Here is a 19,345-nt window from a genome sequence, read left to right on the forward strand (position 1 = left end):
CTTGTTTTTTCTTTTTGTTAATCCATGCCAAAAGATACTTTTCCATTTGTCCTGTACTTTTCCATTGTCTCTTTATCAAAACCAGATGATTTTTTTTAAATTAAGGCTCAATCAGTTATAATAAAATAGTTACTGCCAGTAAACTGAGAAGGGAGAAACTGTTGATTGCAGTGGGAATTGTTTCATAATATTATTAATTTCTGCTAATACCAGCTCTTACTCATATTTTGAAGATGGAACACCATATTCAAGTTTTACAGGTACATGCAGTGAGAAGATGCAGTTTTTTAATTGCTGTAGCCCTGGACAGATTCAACAGCAGGGTTCCACTTCAGGACTGAGGAAAATAAACCACTTCAAGGCTGAAAAGAGAATATGCCAAAATAATTGGAAATACTGAGAATGATGATGAGATTCAAAGCTTGCTAATTAAGATGACTAATTCTTGAGAGAGCTTCCCTCAGAGTTCTTTTAAATCATTCCTGGCTGGAAGAATGGAAAACGAGGAAGTGCTGCACCAGAATTTCTATCAACAGTATCTGCAGATGAAGCAGTGCATTTTCCTTTACACTTGCCTGGCTAGTCATGATTGTGTTGAAATTGTGCTTCAGATTCCTCTGTGCACTTGCCACAAAGTGGGGAGAAAGGGGGAAATGAGGACAGAGGAATTGTGCAGCACAGCTGCTCCTGCTCCCCATGTGACTAAGCAGATGCAGATGAAGCCCATAAGTAATCATTAATTGCTTTCCTTACTGAGCAGAAATTGGTTTGGATAACAGATGGCATTTCATTGCTTGAAGTTGCTGTTGCTTTTTTGTCACAAGTTTGTGTAACAACTAGAGTCATTCATTGGGATCACATTGCCCTGAAAGGCACAGAAAAAGACAAGGGCTTGTGACTTTCTGAAACAGACTGGGTTTTTTTTTGGTTTTGTTTTTTCCTAAGTGCTTGACATCTGGAATTTGCACCTTTCAGAAACTCTGTTGTTTATGGCTACAGTGCAGTTAATGGTTGCTCATCCATCTACAGTGTGTGGGTTTTTTGGCATTTATAGTGAGTAAAAACCTCAAGGTTTTGGTTTTTTTTTCCCCTCCTTTTTTGGCTCACTTAAGATCTGTTTTTCTCCCTTTATTGTTCACAGTTGGTCATCAATGCTGCCTTGGGATTTGACACTTTTGTTGTTATGAGACACGGCCTAAAGAAGCCAAAACAGCAAGAATCTGGTGATTCACATTTCAGCAATGCCTCTGCTGCTTCTGATCTGCTGGGATCCTCACTCTTCTCAAATATCCCTGGCTATAAACTGGGCTGCTACTTCTGCAATGATGTTGTAGCACCAGGGGATGTGAGTAGAACCTTATGCAAATGGTGATCTTGTTGTAACTTGAATTTTTATTTGGTTTTAATGGTGTTTCATAAAGGGCTCTGCGCTATACTGATGTACATTAGATAAAGAAATAGCTGGGTTTTGTTTGGAAGATCACAGCTAGGAATTGCAGAGCCCTAGAGGTGTTTTGTACAGGGCAGCTGGTTACTTTGGAGTTCTTTTTCCCTCCCTTCAGCACTGTGTGTGTTTGTAGTCCACCAGGGACCGGACCCTGGACCAGCAGTGCACGGTCAGCAGGCCTGGACTGGCCATGGTGGCTGGAGCCCTGGCAGTGGAGTTAATGGTTTCTGTCCTGCAGCATCCAGAAGGGTGAGCCATTGCTGTTGTTCTGAGGTGTTCTCTGAGAAATCAGGCACATTTCATAGAATCTGCAGGGAGGAGGAGGAATGACACCTTAAGAGGGACAATTCTGTGAGGGGTAATGTTGTCTGTAAATGAATGCAATGTGCAGTGTCTGAGGGAACTGTTTCATCAAGTCTTAAGATCTTCTCCTCTCCCTGAATTTAACCACAGAGAAGTATTGAGAACCTTTCAAAAGCAGAAAATGTTGCTGTCAGTAATCTTGGCTTTCTTTTGTTGGGGTGTAATGAGGAACTGTTGTGACATGTGGCACATGAAGGGCTTCAAGATAAGCCCTATGTTGCAAATCTTATTTATAACTCAGTGGGTGTGATACACAAACTGCTCAGAAATTCTGCACCTTGAACACAGACCTTGTTTTCTCTCTTTAAAACCTGTGAGAGAAAAACTGACTTAGGAGTTGAAGATGAGTCTCAGACTGGTTTATATATATTTATTTATCATGCTGAATCTTTGCTGCTGTGAAACGGACTTTCTGTGTAGATTCCTTGCCTTATTCTAAGCTGTAGCAAAATGCCTGGAAGCTGACTGGAAATTCTGAGTGTGTTGTCTTGCTCTGATTTTCCCTGTTGGGGTTTTGGCAGGGGTTATGCTGTGGCCAGCAGCAGTGATGACAGAATGAATGAACCACCCACTTCTCTTGGGCTTGTTCCTCACCAGGTAAATGATTTGTGATAAAACCTTTTGTTTAAGAGCTGGGAACTGATCATCACAGATGTTGTCTCATTAAAAAAATGCTGATTCCATTCCCCACAGGACTGACTCTCCATGTTTATTAAAAAATAAATACAAATAACAATAACCCATCACACAGCTCAGGCAGAGTGCTCCTGGAATTGTGATTGTGCTACTCATGGACACAAAATTCCTGCTACCTACTGAGCAGGAATTTGTTTGGAGCAGAAATTAGGTGAATAAAGCAATTTCTGACTTTTGTGTTCTCCATCAGAGCTGTCCATATGAGCACCTTAAAGTTCACTTCTTAAATCTCTTCAAATCAGCCAACTCCCAATTATTATATGAGTTGGATGATTGTAGTTATTATTTACTATTATCACAAAATATTCATGTTGGTTTGGTACCATACAGCACTTTTTTCTTCAGCTCAACCACACCCAACTTACAGATTTTCAAAAAATTCAGTTTTATAATTTCAAAATTGAGGTATTATTATTTGTATTGCAGAGTTACTTAAGTTCTGTTCCTGGTGACATCTCTTCATTGTAATAAACAGAATAAAAAGGATGATCAATACTCTGAAGAGTTCACAACTAAAGTGATCAAACCCTGCTGCAAAATGTTTTCAGTGCTCCCTCTGTTAGCAGAAATAGTGGTCTGGAATTCTAAAATTGCCTATCAATAATATCATATTGACATCATAATTGAGAGATGCACAAGAGTTAAATTCTCAAACTATAACTTATAGAGACGGGGAAAAAAGTGTTTAAGTGATCACATCATGACCTTTAATTTTTCATGGAACAATGCACTCAGAAAAGCCCAACTGCAGATGGTGCTGTGCCCCTATTTCTGATGAAATAATGCTGCATTTAGGCAGTTGTGCCATTGTTTGTACATCAGAAAGCAGTAAGAGGTGCTTAGTATAAATTCACTTCAAGTATTACTGGGAATGACTGTTAGAACATGACAGATGTTCTTTTTGTGGAATATATGCGTCCAGTTCATGTTGAATTTTGGGAATGTTTAAAATAATAATGTGATTTTGTTTTTTTCTTTTTCATCTTCCAGATCCGAGGATTTTTATCCAGATTTGATAATGTTCTGCCAGTCAGCCTGGCATTTGATAAGTGCACAGCCTGCTCAGCCAAGGTAAGGCTGAGTTTGTCTCTTATTTCTATTAATTTTATATTTCCAGGTCAGTTTTGGGGAACTTTTTGACACTTCCTTGACTTCCTTAGGGCTTGGATCTGTTCCCACACTTTTGCCCTCATAGCTTTCTTTTTGAGCTGCTTTCCAAATTTCTTTGGCATCACCTCTTAGCATGCTGCACTGTTTATCTCCATGTAAATGCTGCCATCAGCTGAAGAATCCAAGCAGAGATTGACCAAAACATTTCTGGAAAGTTCATGACAGAAATACTGTCATTATCTTTCAGCTTTGTAGAAAGGTATGAGATTGGTGTTTCAGAAATCCTTTCTGATGTTTGTTGAATAAATATGCCTTTAGCCTTCTGCAGCTTAATGTCTTTCCAAATAGGCAAAATAGTCAAAATTTCTGGTTTGTGATACAAAACTGACAAATAATGAACAACTGAGGGAAAAAATTGCTTCTTACCATTGCTTTATTGAGCAGATTGTTCATTTTGCTGCTGGTGCTGCCAGTCCTGAGTCACCTCAGAGCTCCCAGCTGTTTCTTGGCTCTCTGGGGCAGTTCTTGCATTGTTTCCCTCTTCTGTGGCCTTGAAAAGTTCCCTCTAGCAAGTTTTTTCTGGCTGTGCAGTGCAACTTCTAGAAGTTTTCCCTGAGGTATCTGAGCAGGGAGATTCAGGGTGTTTTTGACTCATGGTTTGAACTGCTTGGAGTGTCAATAATTGGCTCTTGTGTACCTTGAGACTGACTGCAGGAAGTTCTCTCTGTTCCTTTCACTGCACTTGTCCTCCTTTCAAAGAGCCATCAGACAATAATGGGATGTTCTCCAATGGCATCTTTTGGAGAACTTGCACAATATCTTCTTCTCCAGTGCTCCTTTGTTTCCTCTGGGCTATCTGGGTACATCTGACAAGTTTTGAAGGACTCTTAATGTGCATTTTCTCTTCAAGTTGAAGCACTAAAGTAGGGTGTTTCTAAAAATAACAGCAGTTTTATCTACTCTGAAGAACTGAAAGCTCAGCAGTAGCTAAAACCTGATGGTGGAGAATTTAAACTGTTAGAAGAAGCTTTTTTCTTTCTCTTTTTCTCTTATTTTTGCCTTATCTCCAATTCAGGAAACACTGATATGTAAAAACAATAAAAATGCACATCCACACAGATAAATTCAATGCAGGGATCAATTTTTCCTTAGCAAATCATTTCCTCTTGGAGGTCATTTTAAGAGAGCCCCGTTTTACATAAACAGACTTGATGATTTAATAAAAACTGTCTTGGATTTTAGCAGCTGTGCTATTCCCAGAGAGATCACTTTTCATGTGGTTTGGAGATTGAATTACTTGTGTGCTGAAAAGGTTGCTCCATTGGCTCACGGATTTCCTTACAGTAGAAACACAGCCTTTGTTTACTTTGCTAACTTTATTTATTAGCATAAGAATATGTCACCCTGCATTATGTGGAAATCTGATGCTGATACTTTGAAATGACAAATCCAATTACAATTTAATTGTAGTCTGTATGTTGGTTTGTTGTGTGAGGGTTTGTTTGCTTTGGTTTGTTTTTTAATAAGGTAATTTAGCATCATTTCTTCCTGCTCCATGTCAGAATTACTGGAGTTTCAGACTTTCAGCACAGATAGAATTGAATTTGCTGGCATTGTATTCATTGTGGAGTTTTTTTTGTCAGCGTTCTCCTTCTTGAGCTTGTCACTCTGTAATTCTTAAAGCACAAAACTAAGGAATTTTAGAATTCCAGTACATCCTGAAGCCACTCAGTCAGCTGGAGGACTCGGGAGAAGCTGCTAATGATCTGCATGTTTGGAGATCTGAGTCCTTTGCATTTTTTCTCAGTCATTCCTTCATTTCTCTGCTTTTGAGGCTGCAGAGGCCAGACATGGAAGCAGCCAACTTTTCCTTCCCCAGAATTGTCCTGCCCAGGCCACGTGCCAGAGAAGCTTCCTGCAGTCAATTGTTCAGGAATTTTGGGATGGTCGCAGCAGGAAACCGATCTATTTCTGTTCTGGGCCAATTTTTCCTTGTATGATTCCCCCTCTGTCTCATTCTGGGTGTGCAGAAGCTGTGCTGGAATGTCAACTATCCCTGTCAGAGCTCAGGGCACTGGGAGAGCAGTGAGAGATCTTCTGGTGCCAAACTTCTTCTGGCACTGACGAGGGAGACTCCAGAGTTGTTTAGCATGGGTATTTATTTGTAACAACTGCTTTACTTGCAGGAGAGAATGTTTTGCTTATTAGTGACAGGGCTAATTAACCTATTTACCCTGTTGGGAGCAAAATGAGGCTGTTTGTTTGTTGTATTATGGTAAGAAGTGTTGCAATTCCTTTTAAGACAGATCTGATCTTGCAGAAAATTGGTTAAAGCCTTAAATCATGAATGTTAAAATATGGATTATTTTAATGCAAAACTGCCATTGTTTCTATTTTAGTGAGGGCAATGAAAATTTCCTTTTATTGCTCCCGTCTACTACTTGTGCATCGTGGAAAGAATGTGGAGACCCCACAGACCCAGAGTTTAATGTTACAAAAGATACTTGCCACCAAGCAACCTAGATATAAAAATGTAAAACCCTCTGTTTTTACACACAGCTCACGTTTCTTCCAGAGTTAGGATTTAGCACCCATGTGCTGGAAATCTGACTTGTTCTCCTTCAAGAGATTTCTCTCTTTCCCCTACTTAGTCATCCTCATGTGTAACTACCCCCACTCTGAAATGTGTAAAAATCAGCACAAGGATCTCTGCTGATTTCCAAGTTCTTTCCCAACTTTCTCCTCGGTGTGCTGGGACCTTGAGCTGCAGCAGTGCCTTTTTACCCACTGAGTTCATGGTGAATGTTTTTCAGTCCCATTGCGTGTCACCAAGGGGCAGACACTGGGATCAGGGATGGTATTGTTGGCATTATGTTACAATTTCTGTTTTCAGTCAGGATGTTCCCCTGCCCTTGCAGATGTTTTCCCTTTTTACCATGGCAGGAATACATGAAACCCTTTTGCTGTGACATTTACTGAGCGCTGGGGTTGCGTAAGTTATTAATGAGCGTTTTGGTTTGGAAATCTATCATCCTCCACAATGCTCCCATTGTTCTCCTCTGCTAACTGCTGGGCCTGCATTTTTATTTGAAATTGTTCTGATCACTTATGACAGCAACCTGCAAGATTCAGTCACTCACTGATGCTTTTCAATTGAGATAATTTTGATTGCAGACCCTTCATATTTGCCCTGACTGCACTGAGACATTCCCGTTTGCTTTCTCCTGCTAGCCATTGATAGTCTGTCATTGAAACTCCTTTCAATCTTTTTATATTATACATTTCTCAGTTCAGTATTGTGAGGCTGTAATGGTCATGGGGAGAAAAAGCCTTAGTCTTTCCTGTGCTTAAAAAAAAAAAATCTCTTGCAGAGCTTGCAGAAATTGTGAAGGAATGGGGAGAAATGTTTGTCCTTCAGCAATGAACACTTCAAAAATGTAGGAGAATCTTTTAAAGGAGTTGTTTCTGTAGCTGTGCTGTAATGTGAAGTCAATGAAACAGAATCCATTTATAACTTTCCTTATTTCCTGAATTTCCATATGTGAACACTTGACAAGTCTCTGTACAGTGCAGCCTCTGTATTAAAACTGGACAGATTTCATTGAGACTTGAAGAGTGCATCAGTAATACACCAGGGCATACTTTCAGCATGCTGAGTTAAATGTAGAACTTTTCCTAGAAATGAATTAAAATTAATTTTCCCATTGTTACATTTAAATTTCAAAGTAGTAGGATTTAAGGGAAAGAAGAAATTTATTATCTAAGACAATGGAATCATTTCTGGCAGGTTGTATTTCTGTTGCATTTAAATTAAATTTTATGGGTCTTAAAGGTATTTTGTTTGGGATTTTTTCTAAGTATTTCTTCTTCAAATTCGAGGAAATTCTGACTACAATTAGGACAAAGTAAAGGAAAATGAGGAAAAAACAGTGTCAATGCAGTTTTCTGATATTGACATGTTAGATATCTACCTGTGCCTAGAATATAATTTTTAATTATTTATATTAGATATAATCTATGCTGTTTTGTCATCTATGAAGTTGTTACACAATTCATTTTCTGTCAGTTCAATCAAAACTGAGCTAAAATACTTTGGCTTGAAATACCTGCCTACAAGAACTGCACAAACAAGCTTGGAGGACTGAACTGGATTCAAATTCAGGAATATTCAGTGTGTCGTGCTGGGCTGATAATGATGGTGTTCATCCCACCATCAATTCCAGCCCTCATTCTGTAGGATTCCACCTGAAACTCAAAAGATAAGTTGTTAATTTTGCTGGGTATGAGCAATTTGTAGTTCTTTTTTCCTTCCATAAGATTTTTGCTTTCTGTTCCCAAATTCATTGTTCTGTTTTTCCAAGGATTCAGTGCATATTCATGGAGACACAATATTTTTGATTATTTAAGTTGTTTCTCATTTTAATTGTCTTTTCTATTTTAATTATTGTACTCATTGTTCACATGTTTTTCTGCATTCTCATTGCAGTCTTTGACAGGTGACTGTCTACCCTGATGCCATTTTCTTAAACATAGCTAATCATCAGCTTTGCTTTATTTTTGAGCAGTTTAAGCTAAGATTGACTTTTTTTCAATTTTTCCACATTTTTACAGTGCTGATATATCTGTCCTTTTAGAATTGTTTGTTTTGTTTGAAACTGGAAGAGTGAGGGAATTTAACAGCAGAAATCAATGAAATCCCTTAAATATGGTTTTGAAGAAAGTGCTGTTACTCCTTCAGTGCTGTTTTGCATAGCTAATAAAACAATGTAAGGTAATAAAACCCTGTGCTCTGGAATAGCCCACCAAATGTGGATTTTGAAGCTGGAGGTTTTGGAGCACTGAGCAGTTTGTGTCTGAGGCAGTGCCAGTTTTGGGTGCTCAGTGAGTGACAGATCTGCCTCGTTGATGAAGTGCTGCTGGCAGGGGAGGGCTGCATGGAATAAATGGCTTTTGCTGGGCACTACCCAGTCATTGCTGGCTGGCTCCAACCAGCCCTGCAGGGCTGGGCCACTGCTGCCTTTGTCAAATCCACATTTTGTGCGGGCAACCAAAGCGTCATTCAGCATCAGGCAGTTTCTTTGCTGGAAGAAAACTCATTTCTTTAGATAGTGAAGTGTTCTTGCTTCCCTCCCAGCTTTAGGGGTGCTCTGCTGGCACTGGATGCTGCTCCTGGGCTGTTCCTTCAAAAACCTGGGGATTAGGTGCCTGTCCCTGTGCATGTATAACACAAGGTGCAGCCCCAAAATGTTCCTGCAGTGGGATGGGGCTGGGAGGGATCAGGGATTTGTGCCTCCTTGTACAACAAAGGGTGACTGATGCCAGCAGGAGCATGCTGGGAGTGCTGAGGAGCTCAGCAGCAGAAATTCTGCATAGGAAGCAGAATGGGGATGAATGAAGTTGTAAATCCAAGTTGTAAACATCCATCCTGTGGAGAACGTGGAGTGAGCAGGGTTGGACTGAAGGATGTCCCCACATGTTCAGGGAGGTCAGGACACAGGATCTGGCTACCAAAAACCCTTTCTGGGCCTCTTTCTCAGGCTCTAAAATGGGGATGTTGATTTTTCTCTTGGTCCCTCTTTCCTTTCATACCTCTCTACTCCTGTGTTCAGGCAGGGAATACTTTCAGCTTGTATGCAATGTCACTTCCTTAGACTTACTGCAATCTGGGCATGCTGTTACATTTAAAATATAGTTGGGAGAAATATTTAAGAAATATTTAAGAAATCAAAGCCCTACAGGTTTATCTGTCAGATATTCTTAGCAGAGCAAATGGGTACTTGATAAAGCACATCAAGATTATTCTAGAAAACAATGCACGCATCTCCCAAGAACTAAATGTTGGCAAGGCCATACTTAAAACTGGCATTTCTTAAATTTCTAAGAACTCTGCTTTCTTTCTTTTTGTTATTCAGAAGAAACTGAAAAATCCCTTGTTAAAAATTGCTGTTGAGACATTTCAGAGCTGATTCTTCAGTGAGTTAATTCTCCATTTTCTGCTACTTGCAATTCAAAATCAGGGTAGGAAATAGCAACAGGCAAAGCTCATTTGTATCACTCCTTTCCTACTCTAAATTAAACCAACAATCTCTTCTTAAAGTGATTTTTCAGCACACTCTACATGGATTAGTTAAGGTTTTACACTGATTTGCTTTCATTTTTAATACTGATTATGGGAAAGAATTGTGTATATGCAAAGGGTGACTTCATGATTTGGACACAAGCCCAAAATTATGCCATTTTGCCTCGTGGTTTCTAAATTTCCAGTATTTCCAGCATGACCTTGTTCAGTGCACACCTGCAGCACAGCTTTCTGCAGAACTTTGTTCTTCCAACTTAACTATGTGTGAATGCACAAGTTTAGGTAATTTCACTTTAGGTAATTTTTGGAGTATTATCTTTTTTCATGTAATATTGTCAGACTTTCCTGTTCCAAACCCATGAACTGAGGCCCTGGAAAATCATTCCATGATCCTCACAAAATGCAATTTTATTGCCTTCTTTTTCATAGCTGTTACACCTTGTTAGACTTTTCTTGATGACTTTTTAGGATCAGATGGCAATAAAAATTGAGAACTTTGTGAAAAGGCGAGAGTCTGGGAATGAGGATTTTTTTAAGGAAACCAGAATTGTGGGTTGTGTGGTAACATTTTGGATGTTAAATCAATGGCTCAGCTTATTCTCTTCTCATTCAGGGGGATTCTTCACAGCGTAAAACTTTTGTTAAATTGCTGATTTTACAGGAGGCACATTGAGTTTTGAAGAGTGGAGCTGGCAAGACTTATTCATGTCTGTCTTATTTTCCAAATGTGCCTTTTCAGCAGGTGAACAGTGATGTTCTCTCTTTGCTGCATGGCCTGGGAGAGGCAGGGAGCTCACAGCATAAAAATATATCCAGGCCTGGCCAATTTCTAAACAGAACCTTGAATATTGGGATTTTTTGTGACTGAAATATTTGGTGAAGTATTGGTCCCTTTGAGGGAGGGAAATGTTTAAATCCAGGAACTTGCTTTGGGGGTAAGTTACCCAGAAATCTTATGTAGTGTAAATAATCCAGCTGGTAGCATTCATTCCTTATTTTATTTTTCCTGGAAAGTAAACAGCACTGGTTCAAGCTCTGCAGATGCAAACTACTTTGAAAAGGGGAAAAAAAGCCAAACCAAATGTAAATACTGGTAAAAAAAGTTTGAAATTGATGTGACAGAAATAAAACAAGAGCCAGTTTTGCATCAGTAGCCAGTTTCTTTGGGTTAGGAGCTTGTTTTTTGTGTTTTTGCTTAACCAGATATTAACTTTTCTGCTATAAAGCAATCCTGGAGCCAGATTCTCTTTCTGAATGTCTTTGTACCCAGCAATTGAGACAACTTTGTGCAGAATGCTGTTAAAAAGACTATAACAGCAAGGCTGAACATCTGTTTCTCATTTCAAAGCAAGTCCTTTTACTCTGAGCCTGTATTTTTTTCCTTCTGCCATGAGATTTGGGGGTTTTTTAACTTCAGTAAGCAGGCCAGAATAAAAAGATTGCTCATGAAATGGGTTACTGGGTATCATTTACTCAGAAAGCTTTGGCAATCCATGGTTTGTACCAATCCTGTTGTGATGATGTGCATCCACAGCTTGATTTCTTCTATTAAAATGCCATTGTGTTAAAAAAAAAAAAGAAAAAGAAAAAAAATTCTGGAGCTCTGGCTCTGTGAAATGGGGACTGAAATCAAGGTTGTGGCATCAACCTGAGAGATTTGCATGTCAGGAGAGAGTGGTGTGAGAATGTGGATTCTCGTGGCAGTATTTGTAGCAGCCATGAAATCCAGAAGGAATTGGTGTTTTCCAGCTCTCATGAGCTCTGAAAAGTGACCTGCAGGTGAGGAAAAAATAAGAGTTCCTTAATAAATCCTTCCTGCTCCAACTTGGCAGACTGGGTGCAAGAATTCTGTATTTCTGGTTCCTTTTGTTGTGCTTTTATTGTGTTTTTTTCTGCCTGGCAAATGAATTGCTCTATAGTGGCACATCACTGAAGGACTGGGTTTATTCCCTGAAAATGTTCAGGTGGGATTTTTACATCTGTGGTCAGACAGTAAATGGTTTGAGATCAAGAATCATAAAAATTGGAGCATCTCTCAAGTATTTTGCTGCTGTAGAGCTGTTCCTTGGGAGGATCACAGTGGGGCCAAGGACAGTGGGGAATTGTTCAGAAGTGCAGAAACAAATTCATGCCAGCCTTGGGCCTTTGGGCTCTGCTGGACATGATTAAATAGGAGAACATTTTCTTGTCATGCAATAACAAATTGGTTTCTTATTAAATCTGGAAACATTTTTTAGAATTATTTAGTTATCTGTTTGTTGTCCAGACTGGTTTTGTTCCTGTGTGATTATTCCCTGTGTGTTCTCCTGGCACAGGAATCTGAGATTATTTTGCCTCATTCTTTTTCCTTTCTGAGGTCTGCTCAGTGGCTGCTGAACAAATCTGTGCCCTGTTCCATTTATCAGAGAAAAGCTGCTACTGAATTTGGGTGGGGAAGGTTGGTGTGGGCAGCTTCATGGAGTTCCTCCCTCTTGTGGCGCTGGAAAGTTTTAATCATCTCAGTTGGGAAATAAAGTCCCTGAGGGCGACAAAATGTTCTCCCAGTCACTGCCTGTATGAAAAGGATTTCATTAGAGTGGATATCCTCTTTAATGGTAGCTGCTCAGGCAGCAGCTGGGGTGCTGCAGGTGATTTTTTGGCTCTCTGATAGGACCTTTGTTGGCTTGTGTGGCTGGAATTCTGGTTTAAAACTACTTAACAAATACTTCCATTCAGCAGGCTGTCCTCATTGTAAAAAGCAAGTCATAATCAGCAAGTTCACTTTTTAATACAGCTTTTCAGGCTTCTGTGGTTGCTGCTAGGAAAAAAAAAAAGTTTGTTATTGTTGTTATGCTTTAGGTATTTAAGATCCTTTGTGTATGGTCAGATTTATTACCTGTACCTGAATTTGCCATTGTGGCACCATGGAAGCTGTCTGCCACACGGGGAAAATAAATGTTTAAATCTGCAATAGATTTGCTCATGTTAATGAGTACCAGTACAAAAAAAATCTAAAAATAATGTGCCTGCAACTCCTGGATCTGCAACCTTATTGATATTTTATTAATATTAATCCTTTAAAAGGCTTAATGAGAGACTTCCTGGCATCATCCATGCTGATGGCAACACAGAGGGCACTTGGATTTCAGGAGAGCTGTTCCAGGTGCTCCATCCCCAGGCAGTGCAGGACTTGTGGCTGTCAGGGGGCTCTGGGTGAGCTCAGGAATTGCTGGCAGGGACTGGGCAAGGTCTGAGATAAACCAGGGCACCTCGTGCTCAGCACCCTGGCACTGTGGATTTGTGCACTGGCTGAGGGAGCAGCACCTGGAACTTCTCACTCCAGGCTCAAATCCCAGTTTTTGGGAGTGAGGATCAAAGCAGAGTTTGCTGAATAACGAACCCAGCCAGGCTGAAGGGCTGCTTGATGGACGAGCTGTATATAGAAAGGTTGCACTCAATTCCCTGCTCTGCTCATAATATTTGCATAGCCCAAGGTGGTTTACATCTTTGAATAAGTTTTACCCCTGGGAAGAGACCAAAATACCTCACTGTTGTTATCCCTGTGTTTCTCTGAGGTGCTGTAATAATTTAAAATAAGGCTGAGGTTTGCTGTGTGCAGGCTGGGGATGGTTTCAGTGGGCCATGAACTCTGATCTGTCCTGCAGCACCAAAAATCTGGGTTGTGCTTCCCCCAGAAACCTTGGATAACCCTGCCAGGGTCAGGAATTCCCAGAGGCAGGGCTGTGAACACATTCCAGGGTTGGAAACTGGTGTCTGTGCAGTGCTCCACTCAGAGCCAGATGCAAGGAACTGCTGCACTTGGGTTGTTTCAGTGGAATTTAGAAACCCAGAATTCTCATTAAATGTGCAAATCCACAGTGCAATCTCACCATATTTAGTGGATAATATCACATCTCAAATAAAATGCTGAAGTTGTTCGTTCTCTGTATTGCATTGTGAACGTTCACATTACTTCATTTATCTTGGGAATAGAAATTCCAAGAAAAATGCAAAGAAATGCTCTCAGTAATTTTTTTTAAATCCTTTTTTCTTTATAAATTCATGATTATGTGTATCAGTCATTCTACACCCCCCTGTAGCAAAATAAATCCTGAAAGTATGAAGAGCCATTTCTGTAGATTTAGGAAGAGAACCTGGAGTGCTGATTTTGTTTATTATGAAAAAGTAAGTGTGATCAAGAAGGTGCCAGATGTTTGATAATCACCTACATCTGTCTTCCTTTTGTGTTTCAGGTATTTCTGTTTATGGGGGTTTTTTTTGAAACCTAATTATGCATTAGACAGTTTTGCAAGAAGAGCTGAGTGAGGATCCCAGTCTACTTTGATCAGTAAGCATAGAATCCTAGCAGCTAAATATAAGTACAGTTTTTAATGAGCTTGAATTCCTGTAGGACTCAGTGTAAAACCTCACAAGATGTGTTTTGCTGAAGAATATAAGTTCCCACAGTTTTGTCAATGAAATGGGTATTTGGGACCATTAGGAATTGTTAGACTAGGAAGGAGTAAGATTGTGAGAGTAAGTTGTGATTTGATGAATTCTGTTCCTGTGAAATTCCTGCCTCTTCTGGATCCTGGTGATCCCTCCCCTGTCACAAATTCTGCTCCTTTCTAATTAAATTTGTGTGGCTTTGAGGTCCCTGCATAAATCCTGCTCTGCTCCTTGAAGTTCTGCAGGAAAAGTTGTTTGGAATGCATCAAACTCATCTGCTTCATCTGTGAGAACAGGGTATGAAATGGTCAGAACTTGGAACAAAAAAAGGAAACAGTGGATACTGGCATTGCTCAGGCATAAGGTCCTTCCATTTTCTGGCTGCCTGCTGTCACAAGACATGTAGAGTTGTGTTCATGTTTGATATTTATCTTCTCTGCCCTCAATCTGCATCTCATTGGGTTGAAATCAGCCTGGCAGATCCTTCCCTAAAGCTGAATTCAAGTTCTTCATGGTCAGGGCATGAGAGGCACATGAACTGAAACCTCACAGTTCTTGTAGCAGCCTGTAAGATTATCCAAATAAAAGATAAACTGGGAAAATTAAAGCAGAAAAACAGAGATACAACAGGCTCAGAACCACGAATCCCTGGAGGATGGGAGGATGTTGGGCTTGGACACCTATTGAGGGAATTTTTTCAGGCTGTCCCAGCATGGTTCTTTCCTGAGCTGATACACTGGAACAGGCTTTTACTGTGTTCTGTGGCACTCAAATGCTCCTTTGCAGCCAAGTTTTCCTTCTTGCCCTATCATCTGTCTTGTTCTAAGCTTAAAAATTTACTGAAAGCAGGAAATCTTAAACCTCACTGCTCTTCCCTCTTGCTTCTACCTTTCCTCTCTGTCAAAATTGAGTTGGGGAAAATGATCGTTCTGTTCTCTGTCAATTTTACCTGTTTGCAGTATCCAGTCATTTTCTGAGTGTTCAGAAAGATTCTGCTTTTATTTTGTGAGCCAAATATGAGGATGAATCAGATTATGGGTATTATATTTGAAATACTTTTCTTTCTGTTTATTTGGCAGGTCCTTGACCAGTATGAACGAGAAGGGTTTAATTTCCTAGCTAAAGTTTTTAATTCTTCACATTCCTTCTTGGAAGACTTGACAGGTCTGACTTTATTACACCAGGAGACACAGGCTGCTGAGGTAAGAAAGTAAAATTTGGATGTTAATTAACCATGTGATCAAATGATAGAACTAATAAGCAGTGGTATTTCATTTACAGAATGATTGAGACAAAGATTTAGACATTCTCTTAAATTAATTGTAACTTTCTGTATCTGAGCCTTTAAATATTGCTTTTAAAGGAAACAGGTGACTTGGGTTATGTGGTGCAAGGAAATCAATTGCAATTTTGGGTCAATTAAAATGTAATTATGCTGTTTGATGGATTATAAATCCATTAAACAGTGAAAACAATACTGTCTCTTTGTCCAATGACAAAAAATGGAATGTGGGCAGAACCTGGGGTGTGTTTGATCTCATGGACAGCAGCACTGCTGGTAACTCAATGCTGAGCTGTGATACTGTGTTCCACAAAATATGAAAGATATCTCCTAATATTGTATTTAACAATGATTTGTATTCCTTCCTCCCTCTGCCCATATCTCTACCTTTCTACATCATAATTTCATTCTGGCATAGCTGTGTCCCAGGGATACTTCTGAAGCAGTGGTTATTCACTCCCTGCAGCCTGTGCAAGTGCTGCAGCTGTTTTTTCAGCTGGAAAGGGCTCCACAGTGTTTCTTAATAAAGTTTTGGGTGGATAATGATGAGTTGGCTCTCTGTTTCATGTTTTAACCTTTGAAGAATAATTGTAGCAGATGCTGGAAACATGAACGCTGAAATACCTAAGGCATTCTGAAATCAGCATGGTCATACCTAGAAGAAACTTAAAAATACATATATGGGAGGGATCCAAGAAGTGAAAACAACCCTTTAACACGTGCAAGATTAATTCAAGTCTGATTGCCAGGCCTGACTTTCAGTGTCTAAGCTGCTAATGTGAAATGGAAAAACAATTAAAACTGGTTAAGGTTTTATTTTGCAGGTATTAATCCATAAATCCCTTTTGCAGCTTCAGAATAGGTGTTTGTTAATGAAGTTTTAGATACTCTCCACAAAATATAGAGTCTGGTGTGAGTTTACTTCACTTCCTGAAGTTCAAAGTTTTGCTTAAAACCCAGAATTTGTGTCCTTTCAAAAATCCTGGGGTGCTTTAGTGAGGTTTCTGCAGAAATCACTGCTCAGAGGTGGAAAATCTGACATACAAAGCATTTGCAGAGCTCATGCTTTCAAATTAGCTTAACTGCCGTAAAACCATGGAGCTTGCTTGATTCTTCCCTCTAGGATTGCTGCATTTTTGGGAAAATTCATCTCTTTTAGCAGTTAACAGTCCTGATGAATCTGTGTTTGTGAATGGCAAGGGCTGACAGGAGATTATTTGTAGATTCTGGAGCGCTCTTGCTTGCTTTGGATTAAAAACCAGTTCTTATATTTTGCCACTGTTGGCTCTGAAAAACAGAGTGGTTGTTTTGTGCTCCTCCACAAGTCTCTCAGTTCATCATCTGGGGCAATTCTTAAATTTTTTAGGTGCACAAGAGAGTGTTTTTAATATCTTTTCTGCAGAATTACTCTCCTATCTTGAGTTCATTTTCTCTTGTATTCCAAGCTCCTTTTTCTCACGCTGCAGCTGGGGAGTGTGAGGTCTGCAAAATGATTTTTTGGGTTTCTGGCTGCTTTGGAGCTGCTCTTGGCAGAATGTATTCCCTAAAATGGAACCATTAGATTTGCTAAGGTTGGTGCTCCTTTGATTTGAGATATTCTTGCTGCACTCCAAAGACTGCAGCAGAAGCAGTGAGAGGTTTCATCAGGTGTGTATGGCCTGCTTTGGGATGGGAATATTTCATTTTTCTGGTGAGAAGTTATCTGCTTTTCAGCACTCAAACTCTTCAGAGAGATTTTGTGGATTATTGGTGCATTTGGAGACCATAAAAATGGCTTCTGGTAACTGCAGATTTTCCTTTCCTCTTGTCTAATAAAATCTATCCAGTACTAGTCCAGAACTATAAAGAAAATAGACTTGTAAAGTTAATGTCATCCAACCTTATATTTACCCAGTAACATCATAATTGGGTTGTAATTCCATATATAAATCCTTGATATTTCACTAATAAACCTGGATCTGATAGGGGAACTACTCAATCCTGTGCTTATTTTTAAAGGGTTCACTGTTAAAATGTGAATTCATTCAGAGCATTTCACTGAACATTTTGCTGAGAGTGTTTTGTTGTGGTCAGAAAAACTGTCGTGCTGCTCTCATGTTTCAATCTTTTATTTAATATTTTTTTAATTTCAATTCACCTAAATGCTTAGCTGCTTTCATGATGTGTGTGTAAAAGTGCTTTAATGAGAATTTTTTTTTTTTTTCCTAAGTTTGGAGTTTGCCTAAAAGAGAATCTGGCTAAGTTGAGCATGTTCTGTAGCAGTGACTGTTGAATACAACATTTTTGGATAGCCTGAATTTCCATGAAAACTCCCCCCACATTATTAGCACCGAGATTGTCTGCCAGATCTAAGGAACACAGTTTGCAGGAAGATATGTGAGACTTTTCACTTAGTGAAAATCTTTTTTGCTTTCCCTGTTTAATTCCTATTCCAGGGCTGTGCTGTTGACCATACTGTTTTAATAGAGACTTAGTGTGGTTTAAAGCTGATACAAATTGCAGGATTTTTAGTCAGTAGAACACCTATTTCTTCAACATGAGCTGCACCAGGAAATCATCAATATTCTCAGTGACTTCCTCAGCATGACAATTAATAAATAATAACACCAGCAAGCTTCCCTATCCTGTCTTGAACTGACAGTACATTTCAGGAATCTGCTCCCTCTACATCTGGCTTTAATTTAGGGTCTGTGGAACATTTTGGTTTGGTTTTTTTCCCCCAGTTAGACCTTTCAGTGCAGCTTGGGCAGCAGCCTGTGATGACACAGCTCAGAGGGCCAATGGAAGCTGTGGGAAACTCCCATGTCAGCACTCAGGCCTTGTTTCCACTGGATCCTGTTCATCTGGGGAGCTGCCCAAGCTGATGGAAGCTCTGAATTTCTGTTTTCCACATCACTTTGGTGCCTTTCTGCCAACCTCAGCTTCTAAACTTGACCCTTGCTCGCCGTGGAGCTGATTCTAATGGCTGGGCTTAAAATAGAGACAGCCTGAGCATCCTTGGGTTGTTCATCAGGGGCTGGAGGTGTGGAATGGGAGACACAAAAGGGAATCATTTCCAGGTCAGAGCTTGGCTGGGCTGCCCAGGACTCCTCCATATCAGTGCATCCCTAAACCCAACTGGTTTGCTCCACAATAACTCTGCAAAGGATTCTAATTCAAGCTAAAGTTTTCTCATCCTAAATCACAGCTTTGATATTCTCAACTCATTTCTCTCTGTAATTCTCTGTAATTCTCATTTCTGTCTGTAATAAGACACAAGTGTAAATACCCTTCTCTTACTTTGGATTTCAATTCCTGAATTACTTGGATCCTTTACTGCACTTCTTGCTTTCATCACGATGAAAGAAGATTATAAAGCACATGCCAGAAATAAAATTTTCACTTGATTTTCTGATTAAAAAACAAGAAGGGGTAGAAGTGGCAATCTAGGAGGGTCATAAAGAGCTTTGGGGAAAAAAATCAAATCTGGAGCAGAGTTCCTATTTTTGAATATGACTTTAAAGGGCAGCTGTTGGTGCCAGCAGATCATTATGTCTGTTATTTTACTTCAGTGATGTTGTATTTCAAGGTTCTGTCTCTTACAAGAAGTATGATATCTGTAGTTTCTGTGACAAGTTCTGGTAGTCAGTGAATGAGACCTCTCAGGCATTTCCAAAATCCCTTTTCTCTGCTGTTTTACTGTATCCCAAACAATCCTTATTAATGAAAAATGTAGTAAATAATGAGTAAAATACTCAGGGAAAATACAGACAACCCCATTTTATCATTTCTGCGCTTATTTGAGGTTTGTGCCTGACCATTTTTCTTGAAGAATAAGGCTTAGCTGTAGAATAAGCAGCTGGTATTAAAAAGGAACTTTGTGCTTGTCCTAATTTGGAAGAAAATTCAGATTTCCAGTGTGCTTTGCTATTAAAAATATCCTGCTTGTTTCTGATTCTGC

At 39.6% G+C, this 19,345-nt stretch overlaps 1 protein-coding gene across 2 annotated transcripts in view; it reads left to right on the forward strand.

Annotated features, from left to right (window-relative positions):
• ATG7 (autophagy related 7) overlaps positions 1–19,345 on the forward strand; it is a 79,348-nt gene that overhangs the window by 12,273 nt on the left and 47,730 nt on the right. For both annotated transcript variants that reach the window (XM_033071427.1, XM_033071428.1), the window contains 5 exons: positions 1,142–1,345; positions 1,581–1,696; positions 2,332–2,407; positions 3,497–3,577; positions 15,203–15,325. In XM_033071427.1, coding sequence (XP_032927318.1) covers positions 1,142–1,345; positions 1,581–1,696; positions 2,332–2,407; positions 3,497–3,577; positions 15,203–15,325 — 600 coding nt within the window. The remainder of the gene's footprint in view (positions 1–1,141; positions 1,346–1,580; positions 1,697–2,331; positions 2,408–3,496; positions 3,578–15,202; positions 15,326–19,345) is intronic.

Source organism: Catharus ustulatus, chromosome 13 (genome assembly GCF_009819885.2).
Source record: "Catharus ustulatus isolate bCatUst1 chromosome 13, bCatUst1.pri.v2, whole genome shotgun sequence".
Taxonomy (NCBI): Eukaryota; Metazoa; Chordata; class Aves; order Passeriformes; family Turdidae; genus Catharus; species Catharus ustulatus.